Source organism: Marmota marmota, unplaced genomic scaffold (genome assembly GCF_001458135.2).
Source record: "Marmota marmota marmota unplaced genomic scaffold, marMar, whole genome shotgun sequence".
Taxonomy (NCBI): Eukaryota; Metazoa; Chordata; class Mammalia; order Rodentia; family Sciuridae; genus Marmota; species Marmota marmota.
The window spans coordinates 4,801,603-4,816,829 of record NW_026000020.1 but is presented as its reverse complement, the minus strand read 5'-3'; the positions used below and the strand labels follow the sequence as shown (position 1 = coordinate 4,816,829).

Here is a 15,227-nt window from a genome sequence, read left to right as displayed (position 1 = left end):
ATTACATTGTTTTGCTTCCACAGTGTTAATTGATTTTTTATTATTAACCATTTTTTATGTTAAAAGAAACATCCATGCTGAAAAGTGCATAAAACATAGAAGAAAAGTTTAATAATAATAAAGTTTTAGGAAGCAGCCTTGCCACAGATCAAATGTTGCTTGCTGACACCCAGAAGCTTCTACGTGCTTCTTCTTGATGTGAGGTCTCTTTCTTCCCTGATACCTAAGACTTAGCTAGGGCTGCATGAGAATAGCTAACATCTCCATTTTAAACATCCTTAGTTTTAGAAACTGAGTGTGCAGCCCTGAAAGTGTCTGGGCTCTGTATCAGAGGAGTTATTCTTAGTGTGCACTTTTGTATCTTTGACTTTCCAGCTGATAAATAATTTTTTAAGATTTGTATTCCAGGGCTGGGGCTATAGCTCAGTGGTATAGCACTTGCCTAGCATGTGTGAAGCACTGGGTTCAATCCTCAGCACCGCATAAAAATAAATAAAGGCATTCTGTTACAAAAAAAAATTCCAATTATCTGTTCTGTTGAAAATGTAGGCTTTGTTATTACCAGTAGTGTCAGGAAGACTGTTCTTCCCGTCTTGTGGACTCCTGCCAGTGTCTCCAGGGTGCACCCTGTAGAGTGGATTGCATGTGTGACTCATTTCACTAGATGAGGTCGCACTGTTATCCACATTAGCCAATAACAAGTTAGAGTCCTGGTTATTTCATATCTTTATCAGGTCTTTGTCATTTTTCTCTCCACTTTTTTTTTTTTTTTAAAGATTTATAGGAGACACTGGTCTATTATTATTACTTTTTTATTATTTTGTAGTTTGTGTGTATGTCTAGTCTAAGGAATGTTTCCTGACCCTCAGGTCATGAAAATAGTCTCTCATATCATGCAATGCTACAACTTTTCAAATATATGTGGTGGAAAATGTTTTTAATCTCTGTAGAACCAGTATGAAAAACATAAAGAAGTAGAAGCAGCTCAGGGGGTAAAGATTCTTGGAAAAGACCTGGAGAAAACACTGGCTGGTTTACCTCTCCTGGTGGCTTATAAAGAAGATGAAGTCCCTGTTCTTAAAGTAAGTTCATTGTTATTATGTCATTAAGGCACATGCTGGGGATGTGACTAAAATGGACATCTTTGCCTTTGTGAAGTCTCTTGATCTCTCAGCAAACTTGATATGTTGAAATTACTTCAGTTTATACAATCACTGTGAATTGACATAAATATTTTTGTATCCACTAGAATCTAGATATGCCTTCTATTTTAAAATAGAATTTTAGATAACCTAATTTATAGAGACAGTCATTTAAAAGCCCATTTGTGGATAGCAGTTGGCCCATATCCAGCAGTTTCACAAAAGCGAACCTTTTAGCTATAGTCTTATTTGTTTGCATGCCAGAGAACAAATATAGGTGTTACTAGCACTGACCTCTTACGTGCCAGGGCCACCATTATGTAGTGGTAGGTCCTGCCATCAGGTAGTCGACTTCTGGGGCCAGTGGGAACAGGGCAAAGCACAAGCCCAGTGCCAAGTATGAAGTAGATTTCTGTATCTTTTTTAATGGTGTCAACACATTTAGCTGTTAAGATAATGAAGTTTAGGGTATTTCATTGTTGAAACAGCTAAGCAGAGCTAAGCTACCCTAACATTTGAGGTACTACTTTTGAACGCTCATTCTTATTTATTATTTCATTCTACCCCACCCATGTACTGTTTTTCCTTAAAGTTGGTCAACCTAAGACAAAAGTGAAGTGGGGATAGGACTAGGATAGAGTTGCCAAATCTCTTCTGGCACAAATTATTATGCTTTGCCCTAAGCTTTGGCTTCTTATTTTCAGATGAATACTGAACCCAAAAGAGGAGCAATTTCATTCTAGGCAGTTGAGGGTAGAGGTAAACTGACATCCTTGTCAAATCTGATTTCTTTTTAAGGATGAATTGATCCATGAGCTAAAGCAGACACTAAATGCTATCAAATTAGAAGAAAAAGGAGTCTATGTCCAGGCATCTACACTAGGCTCCTTGGAAGCTCTACTTGAATTTCTGAAAACATCAGAAGTGCCCGTAAGTAATCATGCCCAGCTCTTCACAAGTCAGTGGTGGTTGTGGTTTGTGGTGCTGGTGCCATTACTCGACACAAGCAGATAAAACTGGAACCTTCTTTTTTACAGTATGCAGGGATTAACATTGGCCCTGTCCATAAAAAAGATGTTATGAAGGCTTCTGTGATGTTGGAACATGATCCTCAGTAAGTCAGTTTCTGCTACCTATGGCCTTCAAACTGTCCTTTGTGATTGGCTTTTTTATTGAATGATCCTTGATGTATTTTAATCTTTCAGATATGCAGTAATTTTGGCCTTTGATGTGAGAATTGAACGGGATGCACAAGAAATGGCCGATAGTTTAGGAGTTAGAATTTTTAGTGCAGAAATTATTTATCATTTATTTGATGCCTTTACGAAATATAGACAAGACTACAAGAAACAGAAACAAGAAGAATTTAAGTAAGTTGGCATTTTTAATTTTATTTGGGTTCTTTAGTAATGAAGTTTGTTGAGAATTAACTAAATCCTGGAAAGGCATGTAGGCAACAAAAGCATGGCATTTGTACATCTACCTAAGGTTGTGTCCCTAAATGGTCTGTTATACCAGAAACTCTGCACCCAGTTTTCTTTGTGGCCTGTTAGTCATGAACATAGTAGTTGCTTATCTGAAATTGCACGGAATGTGATTAACAAAATCAAAGTATGAGAATTAGGAAGTCAGTGAGAAGTCCATTCCTGCACAAACATTCTGAGCGCCCATGTGCCTGGAGTGGTCAGTCTCACCCAGGCCAGGCACCTTCCTTTCAGAGCTGAGGTGCTCACTCTTGTTGGGAGAGGCAGCTGGTTGTTAATGCTTAAGTGGAGATAGGTGCTGAAAGTCAAAATAAAGCAGGGAGGAGCCTTGAAAAGGAGAGAAGGGGGCTGTGATTTATATGTAGTTGGAAGGTCTCATCTCTTTAGTCTCTCATTGGAGCATCCAGGCAGAATCTCACATGAAGCAGAACTGGGTCCAAAAATGGAGGCACCCACCTTGGCTGAGGCAGGTTACACTGTAGGGACTGTGGTAGAAAACCAGGTAACAAGTTGGCAGGATCCATATGATGTAGGAAGGTACTTGTGGGCAGCAGGAAGTGGAAGGATGGAGCTTTTCCTTTGAGTTGTGAGTAGTTATTGTTTGCCTGGTCATGGTCAGACTGGTTGCTAGTGTTATGGGTTGAGCACCTGTCAGGAGCCTGCTGTAGTCCATGCAAGAGATGATTGATGAGGTGGTTCACACCAGAGTAACACAGAGAATGGTGGCTTAATTTCAGATACACTTGAAGGTAGAGCCAGTTGGTGAACATTAGGATTTAAATTGGTGTATGGTCACTTTTGACCATGAAATCTAAAGCAAGAAAAACTACTTGCTTGGGAAGACTGCTAGAAACTTAGCACTTCCAGCATATGCTTAATAAGCAGGGAAATTAACCTTGCAGCAACTTTTTGGATCAAAAATTTAGGAGCATGGTGAAGAGGAGGAAGTGGGTAGATACCTTTGGGGTCCCAAAAGACTGACACATGTGCTAAGTGACAGACTTGCCAGCAGGTACTGTCCTGGTTCTAAGCCCCAGGATATGGGGGTCAGGCTCAACCTTTTGTTTTGGCACAAAATCCTACTGTACCCAAACACCAAGCTGGGAATAAAGCAGTGAAGGGCTCCTTGGCTCCTTACTGGCTGGGTGTGGCTGGGTGGAATGTGGGAAGACTTGGGAAGCAATAAAATAGAAAGAGGGAGGAGGAAGGGAAGATGAAGGGCCTTGGGCTGTCAGCTGAGCACCAGCTTCTGTGGGTGGGCCTGCTTCTCTCACTCAGCCTGAGCAACCTGCTTTCATATAATGGAAAAAGCCTCATGTCCATCTGCTGTGTTTGTTGAAATTATTTTATAAGCTTAAAAAAATTCTTGCTTTCATTTTCATTTCAGGCACATAGCAGTATTTCCCTGCAAGATGAAAATCCTCCCTCAGTATATTTTCAATTCTCGAGATCCAATAGTGATGGGGGTGACTGTGGAAGCAGGTCAGGTGAAACAAGGAACACCTATGTGTGTTCCAAGCAAAAATGTAAGTTCCAGCTGTACTGAGAAAGTGGTCTTATCTCCATGGGAGGGGGAAAAAAAGTTTTGTTTCCAGAACTTTAAAAAACCATCCAAGCTTTTAGCCTGGTATTATTGCACCTCAGTATGGGTAAATGTCAGTCTTTAAACAAAAGAAGAATCAACATGGTTTGCGTAGTACACTGTTTGCAGTCCCCATTCACACATCATCACTTGTCCCTCATTTCTCTGGTGACTCCACTCAGCAGCCGGTTCCCTTCTAGGTGTGCGTTGGCTGCGCCCTACCTGGTGGTTTTGCACAAACACTCCTGCATTTGGATTGTCTGCCTCCTCACTAGCTAGTTAGAATTATTGGGAAGGAACTTACAAAGGAGTTTTGTGACTCCTGTGTCACACTCACACTGCTGCTGTCTGCTCAGTTCCCTGAGGAAATTGCTGAAAGAGAAAACCGTCTCCGTGGTTCTTGGGAGAGTTCTTATGATGGCCTGTTTCTCAACAGCCTTCTCCTAATGGCTTCAGTACCCACTGCAGTCAGTCAGCACCCAAGTTCTTTCATAAATGGATGCATAATTGTGAAAATCACAAGTATCCAATAGACTTCAGTTTTGTGGTTTTTAAACTGTAGTTTGGTCAGTGAGATCACGGAACTTGCACAACTCCTGGAGCATTTCCTCCTGGAAAGGGTAGTGACAAGTTCCAGGCTCATCCAAGATACCCTGCCCCAGCGCATGGCCCTTGAAAGTTTGTGCTTCGGTACCATTTCAGTGTTCTCTAGGACACTACTTGCAGTAAAATCAATTTTCCATGTGACTTTGACCTCCTAAACCAAGCCAAGCTCTTCCTGGTTTTAGTCCCCTCGGACCCCGCCTCCCCTCTCTACTTTTTTTGAGACCAGCTACACTCAAATTTGCTGTTTTGGGGTGGCTGGAATTACAGGTGCGCTATTTTCACACCTAACCTTTTCCACTAGGCAGTCCAGGGGGTCCTCCCCTGTAAACTAGTGTCACTGTGACTTGTCATTTTCAGTCTGCATAATGTGTCCCCAGCTGCCTTTCTGACTTCATCTCCACTGATTGCTTTGAGTTCATTCCTGATGTGGAGCCTGCCATTCCCTTCTAATACTGCTCCGTCCTCTCAGGACAGGCTGTATTAGGAGGGAAAGTGACCCTGGGTGAGCAGAGCACGTGTAAGGGTTTACGCAGTAGTTCATCAGTGGTCTCTCTTCATCCTTATAGCTGTCTTATAAAGGGCATAAGTCAAAATTCTTCCTGATTCTGTGGTAAGCACAGGATAATGTGCCTAGGTTTTTAGAGTGGGCTTTGTGTATCTCAGCTGTCAAGGTGCTGTGGAGGGTAACACATCCCTCTGCGTACATTATATTTTCTATTATCTTACAGTTTGTCGACATTGGAATAGTAACAAGCATTGAAATAAATCACAAACAAGTGGATGTTGCAAAAAAGGGACAAGAAGTGTGTGTCAAAATAGAACCCATCCCTGGTGAATCTCCCAAAATGTTTGGGAGACATTTTGAAGCTACAGACATCCTTGTCAGTAAAGTAAGTATTTCAGTGGCATGTTTTCAGAAATTGGGGTGGGGGTCTGGTCACTTTTTTTGATTACCTGTATCAATAGCTTTGAAGTCTGTCTGGATCTGTAGAATCCGATAGTACTGGATCCTTCTCTAGGGTGTGCTCTGGTAGGGCCTTGTCCTGGTTAAGGACAGTACCTCTGAGTACAGCAGCACTGACAGAATGCCAGGGCCTCTGCTCTGTTCCTTGCAATGTATTGGAGGGGGGGAGCTCTACTCCCTTAGGCAGGCTTACATTGTCTCTGCTGCTGAAGTTTTCTTTACACTGAGCAACATTTGTGCACCTGTTTGTTACATTCTGTTCACACTGTTTGTGCCTCATGCATTGCAGATCAGCAGGCAGTCCATCGATGCGCTCAAAGACTGGTTCAGAGATGAAATGCAGAAGAGTGACTGGCAGCTTATTGTGGAACTGAAGAAAGTATTTGAAATCATCTAAATTTTTCACATGGGGCAGGAATTGGAGTAAATGCAATATTATGTTTTAATACCACCAACAAAACAAAGACAAAAAATGGAACAGATGTATCTGGACACTGATGGACTTAGGTGTATAAAAACGTTTTCCATGAGAAACCAAGAAACTTACACTGGTTTGACAGTGGTCAGTTACACATCCCCACAGTTCCAGCGTGCCTGTTCGTTCACACCCTCCTCACCCCACCCTTCCTTACTTGGCTGCTGTTTTAAAGTTTGCCCTTCCCTAAATTTGGATTTTTATTACAAATCTAAAGATCTTTCAATTTTATACTGATTAAATCAGTCCTGCAGTATTTGATTAACCTCGCTTCTGCAGATTTTGTGATTCTTGGGACTTTTTTGATGTAAGATACACATCTTTATGCATATTCTTCCGCCATAAGCCCTTAGGGATTTTTTAAAATAGAAAATGAAGCATTCTGATATTTATCTGCTTTGTGTGAAACCATGGTGTAAAGCATAGCTGGCTGCTTTTTACTGCTTGTATAGTCATGAGAGTCTTGTAATCATCACAGTTCAAAAACATAATAATAAACAGACATTGCAGTACTGGTAAGCTCTGTTAGGCTTCCATGTCAGTGTAGCTTCTCATCCTCATATCAGACCATCAAATTTATATCCTAGCATAAGGCAACAGGAGGGATTTTCATTCATTAATCTTGTTCTGTTTTGTTTGTCCTTTTACCATGCACATACTTTCTGGTAAGACAGCTGGTAACGATGGGCAATTTATCTGGGTTTGGTGCCTCTGAGTCACTTCAGATACCTCATAGTGTGATTTGTTCATGGTAGTGATCCAAATTGCTAGCTCTAGATTAATTGGATCTAAGAAGCAGACACTCTTGTTGAGGGAAAATAAGTATTAATTAGCAGCATGGACTCAAACATATATAAAATTTGTATGCTGTTAATGCTCTCTTAAAGATATTCATTATCAAAATTTCTCTAGGGCCAGGAGAGGCATAGCGAATACCACCTCAGAGCTATCTGTGGGACTTCATTTTTCCCAGAAGCTCCCCCACACAGAAGAAGAAAAAATTTACTTAACATGTTCATGTGCATGCTTGGAGACAAGAATAGGATGATTTAGAAGCTTTACCCTTTCTTGGAACAAGTAGAATCCTGGTCTGGGACCTCTCAGGAATTTCAAAGCTTAGCATGGATCCAGCCAGAAACGGTCTGGAGGTTTTTCAGCCTCTTAAGTATAATAAATAGTTGCTTCCTAGAGTTGAGTTTTTAAGGATTCACAAAAAGGAGCCTGTACAAAATATACATACAGTTCTTTATTAAACAACTGTAAACACTTCACTGTAAAAATCCATAAAACTTTATAAACAAACATTTTGTAAATAGAATCTATGCTACAGTAAAAGAATTAACACAATTATTTACATGCAATACTGACAAATTTGGCACTTTTTGAAAAGAAATGTACAAAAACACTTGCTTTAAAAAGAAATCTGAAAATGTAAAAACTCGGAGCATTACTATCATGCACTTTGCAAATACCTCACAAGCACTTATGGCACAGCTAGCGGAGAGCACCAGGCTCTCTGGTAATATTTATGTAACTTTTAATGTGCTTCCATAAGTTTGTTGTAAAACCACCTGAACATTGTCAAGAATAAAGTCAAATGCCATATTCCAAACCGATTCCACCGACTGCTGCATCAACCTGAAAGCAGGAAAGAAGAAAAACCATCATTAGGAAAGAATTCTAAGACTTAATTCGTCTTTCAAGTCTTCATTGCTTCATTTTTTACACATAAAAGGTGATCTTGGCCAGAAATTAAAATCCTAAGTAGAACACTAAAAAGGAAATACATTCCGATAGTTTTTAAATCGCATATTAGACATAGATCTCAAGGGCAACAACCTCATTTTAAACTTTCTATTATCAAAACATGGCATTTTTTGGATAATCCTGAAGAATATATTTTGCCAGGAATAAGTTTCCAGGAGAAAGTTTAAAGCCTTCATATATCTCCAGTAAACTGTTTATGCAATGTCACTGGGAATTCCCTTCCATAAAAACACAACTTACCTTTTCATGTATTTTATAACTAAGTCCAGTTTTTCCAAATCTTTTTCCTCTATAAGATCAGTACAGTATTTCACAACTTGCAATATATCTTCTTCCATTGGATCTAGAAAGGGGGAAAACCTCAAATAAGGACCATGATGTTTAATATAAAGAACAGAGAGATCTGCAGGGACAAAGGAAAAAAGAATGGGCTGCAGAATTGGGACTTTTTTCAAAGCAAGTCCAAAAGATCAGTAAGAAATTCGCATTCAATCTGTACAGTATGTTCATGTTCTCTTTAACAGGGCCACCCACAGGTCAAGCCAACCTGAAATGGTAGTTATCCATTCTTTGAGCAAGGTCTTTACATCACTGAACTCAACAGCTCCAGCTAGATTGGGTGCTGCAGGCCTAACACAGCTGGCCAGGTCAGGCTGCAAACTGGAAAGGCCTGGCTCTCCTGAGGAGGAAGCAGCGATTTCTTCCTGTTGAAAAAACAAAAGATAAAAATGCTATTTTTAGAAGTATCAAGGACATTAAGACCTGATACAACTCAAGAGTTTTAAAAGTATTTTTCAAAAAACTTACCAGGGGTTTCTCAGCAGCAGGTCCTTCATGTTTTAGGAACCCATCAATTAACTTCTGGGGACTCCCACAGGCCCCTGGCAGGGATTTTGCAGGACTGCTAAGCAGTTTGTTTTTCAGAGGGCTCTGAATCTTTTTCTTGGGACTCATGGGGGTTTTTTTCTTGGTTTTCTTCTTTTCTTTCACTGTTGCTGGCTTTAGCTGAAGTAAAGGATTCTTTGGCACTAAAGGAAGAGGTGTATAATGAGTCTGGACAGGACCATAAGCTCTTTCCCTTTCCAAATATGCAACCCCCACCTCCCAGAACATCCATCCTAAAACACCTCCCACCAGGAGTGGCAGTGCCAACAGGCTCCACACTTACTCTGTCTCAGCTCTGGCACTTACTAAGTCAGCCTTTGGTATGATTATTTATAATGGGGTGGTCACAGGATTGGAAGAAGAATCAACAGATGGAAGCCCTCATAACAGTGTCTGCTAAACTATAAACTTTAGAATTGTTATTCTTATAGAGTAAAAGTGGATTCAGGTGTTTGTGATGCACATCCACAAACCTTGAGATGATGTTGTGTGAGTCTTTGACAAATATTGAAATGATCTGTCACTTCATTCTTTAAAACAAAGTCTGTATAAGACTCTAACTAGGACTATGCCAGCTCCCACCCCTACTGTAGCCCTGTTCAGATATTCTCCAGTAATGAAATCTCTTAATGGAATGAACGTTTATTTAAGCCACTTCCCAGGCTTACCAGATGCACTGGCTGGCTGCTGGTAACTAGTGTCTTCTCCCTGCCTTTGTCTTTGCTCATATGCTGCTTTCAGCTCCTTTTGAAGCTCAGCAGGAAGGGCAGCAAAAACCTCAGGGTCCACCTAGTGGGAAAGCAAAGCCCAGAGTCAAACTTGGATTAATTTTAAATGACAGCTGGTTTATATTTTTTCACAAAGGTTTTGTTTTCAGGTCAACCTTTGCGGACCTGTATGAATTCTTTAGGTCTTCAGTATCAAATATTAAATCTTGAAAGACTTTAGGGTAAGAATAGGAATTAAATTTGAGCACTAATTGGAACTTAAAACAGGAGCTGAGACTGTTACTGTCCCCCATATCTGACTACATTCCCACCTGCTGCATTCTTGTGGCCTGGTGACGGGCTCTGGCCAATGCGACAGAAGCAGAATATGTTCATTATTCTAGGTAGGCACCCACGTACCATCTGCTCCATTAAGTCTATGGTCTCCTGATGAGGCAGAACCAAGAATCCCACTCCCCATTGGACACAGCATGAGCTACTGAATTAGGGTGCAGAGGGGAAAGGGAAATAAGATGGTGTAGGATGGATGAGAATGCTTAAAACTATGGTAGAAGGTGCTTGAATTTAACTTACCTGTGAAAATGCTGGAAGGGCTATAACACTTATTCCTGTGTCACTATTAGATTCTTGAGGTTCTGGTATTTGCAACAATACTGTCCCAACTGGTTGTGCTAGAACTCCCGAATTGCAGCCATTTACCGGTTCTTTCCTTTTGTCACCACGTGGCTCTCCCTGCTGAACAGCACAAACTTGTTCTATCTGTTCCCGGATATCAGATGGAAGTGCTTCTAGAACAGACTGATCAAGCTGTAAAATATCAAACATGAATTTGAGGTTAAAGTGTGCTTAGACATGAGGTGTTTAGGGGAGGGAACCTCTTAGATCATGAACACAGAGTGCAAACCACTGGGCTAGAAAAGCTACTGTCCCTCCTGGGCCCCTGCCCCCACAAACACATCTTTGGAATGTCTTTGCCTTTTGCCATTGACACCTGATGTGACATTAGGAGTCTGGAGGTAAGTGTGGACCCCTGCCAATACCACAGATCAGGTAAATCCACATATACTTGTATACTGTCTTGTAGGAGGAGCTCACCCATGGGAGAGGCCAGAGCCCAAGATACATTACCTTTCTGGGACAGTTAATGAGTACTGTGTCAGAATTTACCTTCCTGTATGAGACTGCCCCAAAATACTAATAAATCTAGTCTGAAAGGAAGCTGGAAAAGGGGGTTTCTAGAAAATACTTTTCTCTGCCCACATACCTGCTGCTCCTTTGGCTAGGACCTCCCCCTTGCTGTCCACGTACATCCAGTACTTGGGAAACATGGCAATCTCATAACCTAGATAGGCTCATCTTACCCAGCCAGAAACAACTGTTGGGTGTCACCAGCAACTGGGAGCCAATGCAAAGATATCAAAATTGACCCTCCCTCTCCCTAGTACTATAGCCAGCATTGATATCTTCTCTAGTACAGGATAGAGGGAGATCACAAATGAACTTCCTTTAGAGCTTAAAAGTGCTATCATTTCCCAGGGGCAAAGGATGCCAACCATGTACCAACCACACTTAGAGCCTACACAAACTGAATTTTAAGCTTAGACTCTAAAACATTCACTCTACAAAAAGAAAGGTTTGCAAATGCTGCAAACCCCTCTGACATTAGATCCTAGTTCACTAAAGATCACCAGAGTTGCTCTGTTGAATACAGCAAGCCTGCATGATTACACTGACAAAGTGCCAGCTCATATGAGGACAGCCTTTTAAGCCACACTTTTACAACTTGCAAGAGTTGCAAATATTTGCAAAAGCACTTTCATCTACATGAATTACTGTCCTGTAAAATTCTGGAAACCTTATTTATTCTAACCAGTAGCCTTTTCTCCCTTTGGTTCTACGGATGGAATAAAAAATGTCATTTGTAAGCTACTTTTGTACTTAGGAGTATAAAAACATACCTGGGAAGGTGACGGGACCTCTATACTCAGGTTAAGTCTTGACTGCACATTGACGGGAGAATGCAGACCATTCCATTTCCTTGAAGACTCTCCCTTGTTAGTGTCAGGACTCACACTAGCTGGCAGATGTGTATTAAAGGATGGTAAGAAAGTGCAACTTCGAGAGGCAGGTGATATTTCCAGATCCACAGCCGTCAGAAACACTACAAGTATAGAAAAATACGCTTTATAGCCTCTTTAGGTAATTTGAATCCCAGGAATCCCTTTGTCTGCTGTAAATACTTATTAGGGCCATAGTTAAAATGTGAATCTGTTCTTCAGGGCAAAATTTACAGAGTCAGGCCAATTTGAAAATTAACTGCTTTCCCAAGGACATAATCAGAACCAAACAAGAACCATGTGACAACCACCAACCTTCCCTGTGCTCCTCTTCTGTGGACTTCTTAGCTTTCTGAACTTGGAAGAGGTCACGGACAGAATGTGACCCACCAGGAAAGTGGTTTGGCTGAACTGAAAGGCGACTGGAACATGTGGAATGGTTTGGATTAGTAGGAATCAGCTGATTCACATGAATCCCAACCTAGAACCAGAATAAAGAGTATGTTTCTAGGAAAACAGATATGAATTTTGCTCAGCAAAATTCTCATCTAATCCTTTTTTTTTAAAACTATCTTCTAGATCTTGTTTTTAGAACAAAGGGTTAAATGAAAATATTCAAATAAAAAAACAGTCTTCTATGAGACTCATTAAAAAATATGACTTTTAGGGAAGCAATTAAGCAGTTATTCTCAACCTTGAGTATCCAACTCATCTCAAATGTGCTACAATGTCTTCAAATTCAGAAAAATCAAACAAGTAGAATATTATATTCCACTGATATGCTAATCAACTAAGGTTTTGAAAGTAGGATTTAAATGTAAGAAATTAATTAACTTAGGATTAGGGATGCAGCTTAGTAGTGAAGCACGTGCTGGGTATATGCTAGGCCCAGGATTCAAAGCCCCACCACCCCAAATAGGGAATATTATGGCAACTTTCCTTCACTGACCATTTTTCTTTTTAAAAATTAAATATTTTTCAAGTAAAAAATGAGAGGAGATGAGCAAAGGTACACTGCAAAGTTACTACTATCTCCCCCACCATAAACTATTAAAAAACATTCAGGAAAAAGTTTCAATTATGGCTGGTGTACTGACTTTAATCCTTCTACAATGAACCAAAAAACTACCCTTATTCATCTGGGTACCCAGAAGTAAACCTATGAAGTTCATCTTAAGAACAGAAATGTGAGGTGTGATTTGGGTGGGGTGGGAGGCCTTCTGCCCATCTAAAGCCATTTGCTCAGGCCTGTGATTTCTCTCTTTTGATCATCAAACTACAGACATCAGAATAAATTTTTAAAAAGACCTCAAAGTTACAGGGTTTACAGATTCAGACTTCTCAGTGCTATCTACTTCTAAGGAAACAAGAACAGGAAAAATAATACAATGCATATAAAAATTAACCTTTGGTTAACTGAGGGAAAGGTACTATAAAAACATAAGGTCTCTGGGACTGGGGTTGTGGCTCAGCGGTAGAGTGCTCGCCTAGCATGTGTGAGACCCTGGGTTTGATCTTCAGCACCACATAAAAATAAATAAATAAAATAAAGGTACTGTGTCCAATTCCAAGTAAAAATATTAAAAAAAAAAAAGAAAAAATAATAAGGTCTCTGCCAGGCACAGTGGTATATGCCTTTAATCCCATTGACTCAGGAAGCTAAGGCAGAAGAATCTCAAATTAAGGCCAGCTTGAGCAAATAAGCAAGACTTTATCTCAAAAAAATAAAAGTGAAGGGCTGGGGGTGAACTCTGGTACAGCACCACTGGGTTTAATCCCCAATACCAAAAATAAATCCTACGATACAGAATTGTTGATCTAAGCATAAAATAGTTTCCATAGCAAATAAGACTATTCTCTCAAGTCTAAAAAGCTCAGATCTGATGAGAAAGTCAAATTTACCTTAGATTAACTCAAAGGAGCTGAAGACCTGCAATATTAACTTCCTATTCCCTACCATGAAATATGCAGAAAAACTGGTTATCCATATGTAGAAAAAGAGACCAAGCCACAAATGAAGCTTACAACATTACAGAGTTTAATGTCACACACTTACCCCTCTCATATCTGATATATTTAGTTTCATTGTATGAAACATGTTCAACGTAGCCTTTCCAATTATTTTTGCACTGTCTGTTGCATGGTCAAGAGTTACAGTCCTGCATTAATAAAATTAGAGATGAAAAAGGAGAAATCACCACAGACATCACAGAAATACAGCAGATTATTAGGGACTATTTTGAAAATTTAGATTCCATTAAACTGGAAAACCCTGATGAAATGGATACATTTCTAGGCAAATACACCTGCCAACCCTTAATTTTGAGGACACAAAAAACCTAAACAGACTAATAACCTATAATGAGACAGAAGCAGTAATAATAGTCCAACAAAGAAAAGTCTAGGACCAGATGGAGTCTCCGCTGAATTCTACCAAACCTTTAAACAAGTACTAATGCCAATACTTCTCAAATTATTCTATGAGATAGAAAAGGATGGAACACTTCCAAATTCATTTAATGAAGCCAATATCATACTCATACCAAAACCAGATAACACATCAAGAAATAGACCAATACACTAATGAACTTAGATGCAAAAATACTTAATATATGCAGAAAAGGCCTTAACAAAATTCAGCACACATTCATGATAAAAACACAGAAGTAGTTAGGGAAGTAGCTACCTCAACAAAGGCTATATGTGAAAAATCCAAAGCCAACCTCATACTGAACGGGGAAAGACTGAAAGCATTACCTTTAAAATCTGGAATAAGACGTGTATATCTACTCTCGTCATTCCTATTTAATATAGTGTTAGAAAATCTAGCCAGAGCAATTAGGCAAGAGAAGGAAGTAAAATGAATAAAAAATAGGAAAAGAAGTCAAATTATGACTGTTTGCAGATAATATTATCCTATATTTAGATGATCTTCCAAGAGTACTAAAAAATTAGCAAAGTAGCAGGTTACATAATCAACAGCTTTCCTATATATCAACAACAAATCTGAGAATGTAAACAGGAAAACAATCTCATTCACAATACCTCCCCCCCCCACACACAAAACTAACAAAGGGAGGTAAAAAGACCTCTACTATGAACTATAGAACACTGAGAAAGACACTGAAGAAGACTTCAGAAGATGGAAAGATCTCCCATGTTCATGTATTGGCATGAATTAATACTGCTAAATGGCCATACTACCAAGAGCAATATATAGATTCGATACAATTGCCACCAAATTAGCCAAAAAATTCTAAGCTAAAGGGAATCACAATACCTGTCTTCGAATTATACTACAGAGCTATAGTACCAAAAACTACACGGTAATAACATAAAAACAGACACACAGACCAATGGAATAGATTGGAAGGCACAGAGACAAACTCACACATCTACAGTTATGTGATCCTTGACACCCTTTTTAAAAATAGTGCTGGAAAAACTGGTTATCCATATGTAGAAGAATAAAAATCCCTTATCTCTCACCCTGCTCCCAGCACCAAAAAAAAAAAAAAAAAAAAAAAAAAAAAAAAA

At 39.7% G+C, this 15,227-nt stretch overlaps 2 protein-coding genes across 13 annotated transcripts in view; one reads left to right on the top strand and one right to left on the bottom strand.

Annotated features, from left to right (window-relative positions):
• Positions 1-6,772, top strand: part of Eif5b (eukaryotic translation initiation factor 5B) — a 60,612-nt gene extending 53,840 nt beyond the window's left edge. For all 4 annotated transcript variants that reach the window (XM_015499682.2, XM_015499683.2, XM_048810267.1 and 1 more), the window contains exons 18-24: positions 951-1,082; positions 1,941-2,072; positions 2,180-2,256; positions 2,348-2,512; positions 4,014-4,152; positions 5,543-5,704; positions 6,068-6,772. In XM_015499682.2, the coding sequence (XP_015355168.1) occupies positions 951-1,082; positions 1,941-2,072; positions 2,180-2,256; positions 2,348-2,512; positions 4,014-4,152; positions 5,543-5,704; positions 6,068-6,175 (915 nt within the window). In that variant the 3' untranslated portion in view covers positions 6,176-6,772. The remainder of the gene's footprint in view (positions 1-950; positions 1,083-1,940; positions 2,073-2,179; positions 2,257-2,347; positions 2,513-4,013; positions 4,153-5,542; positions 5,705-6,067) is intronic.
• A 705-nt stretch (positions 6,773-7,477) lies between these two features.
• The window catches only part of Rev1 (REV1 DNA directed polymerase), a 93,238-nt gene continuing 85,488 nt past the window's right edge, over positions 7,478-15,227 (bottom strand). For all 9 annotated transcript variants that reach the window (XM_048810259.1, XM_048810262.1, XM_015499679.2 and 6 more), the window contains 9 exons: positions 13,747-13,849; positions 12,006-12,171; positions 11,592-11,794; positions 10,207-10,440; positions 9,574-9,694; positions 8,828-9,048; positions 8,568-8,724; positions 8,261-8,363; positions 7,478-7,891 (listed from right to left, as the gene is read on the bottom strand). In XM_048810259.1, coding sequence (XP_048666216.1) covers positions 7,780-7,891; positions 8,261-8,363; positions 8,568-8,724; positions 8,828-9,048; positions 9,574-9,694; positions 10,207-10,440; positions 11,592-11,794; positions 12,006-12,171; positions 13,747-13,849 — 1,420 coding nt within the window. In that variant the 3' untranslated portion in view covers positions 7,478-7,779. The remainder of the gene's footprint in view (positions 7,892-8,260; positions 8,364-8,567; positions 8,725-8,827; positions 9,049-9,573; positions 9,695-10,206; positions 10,441-11,591; positions 11,795-12,005; positions 12,172-13,746; positions 13,850-15,227) is intronic.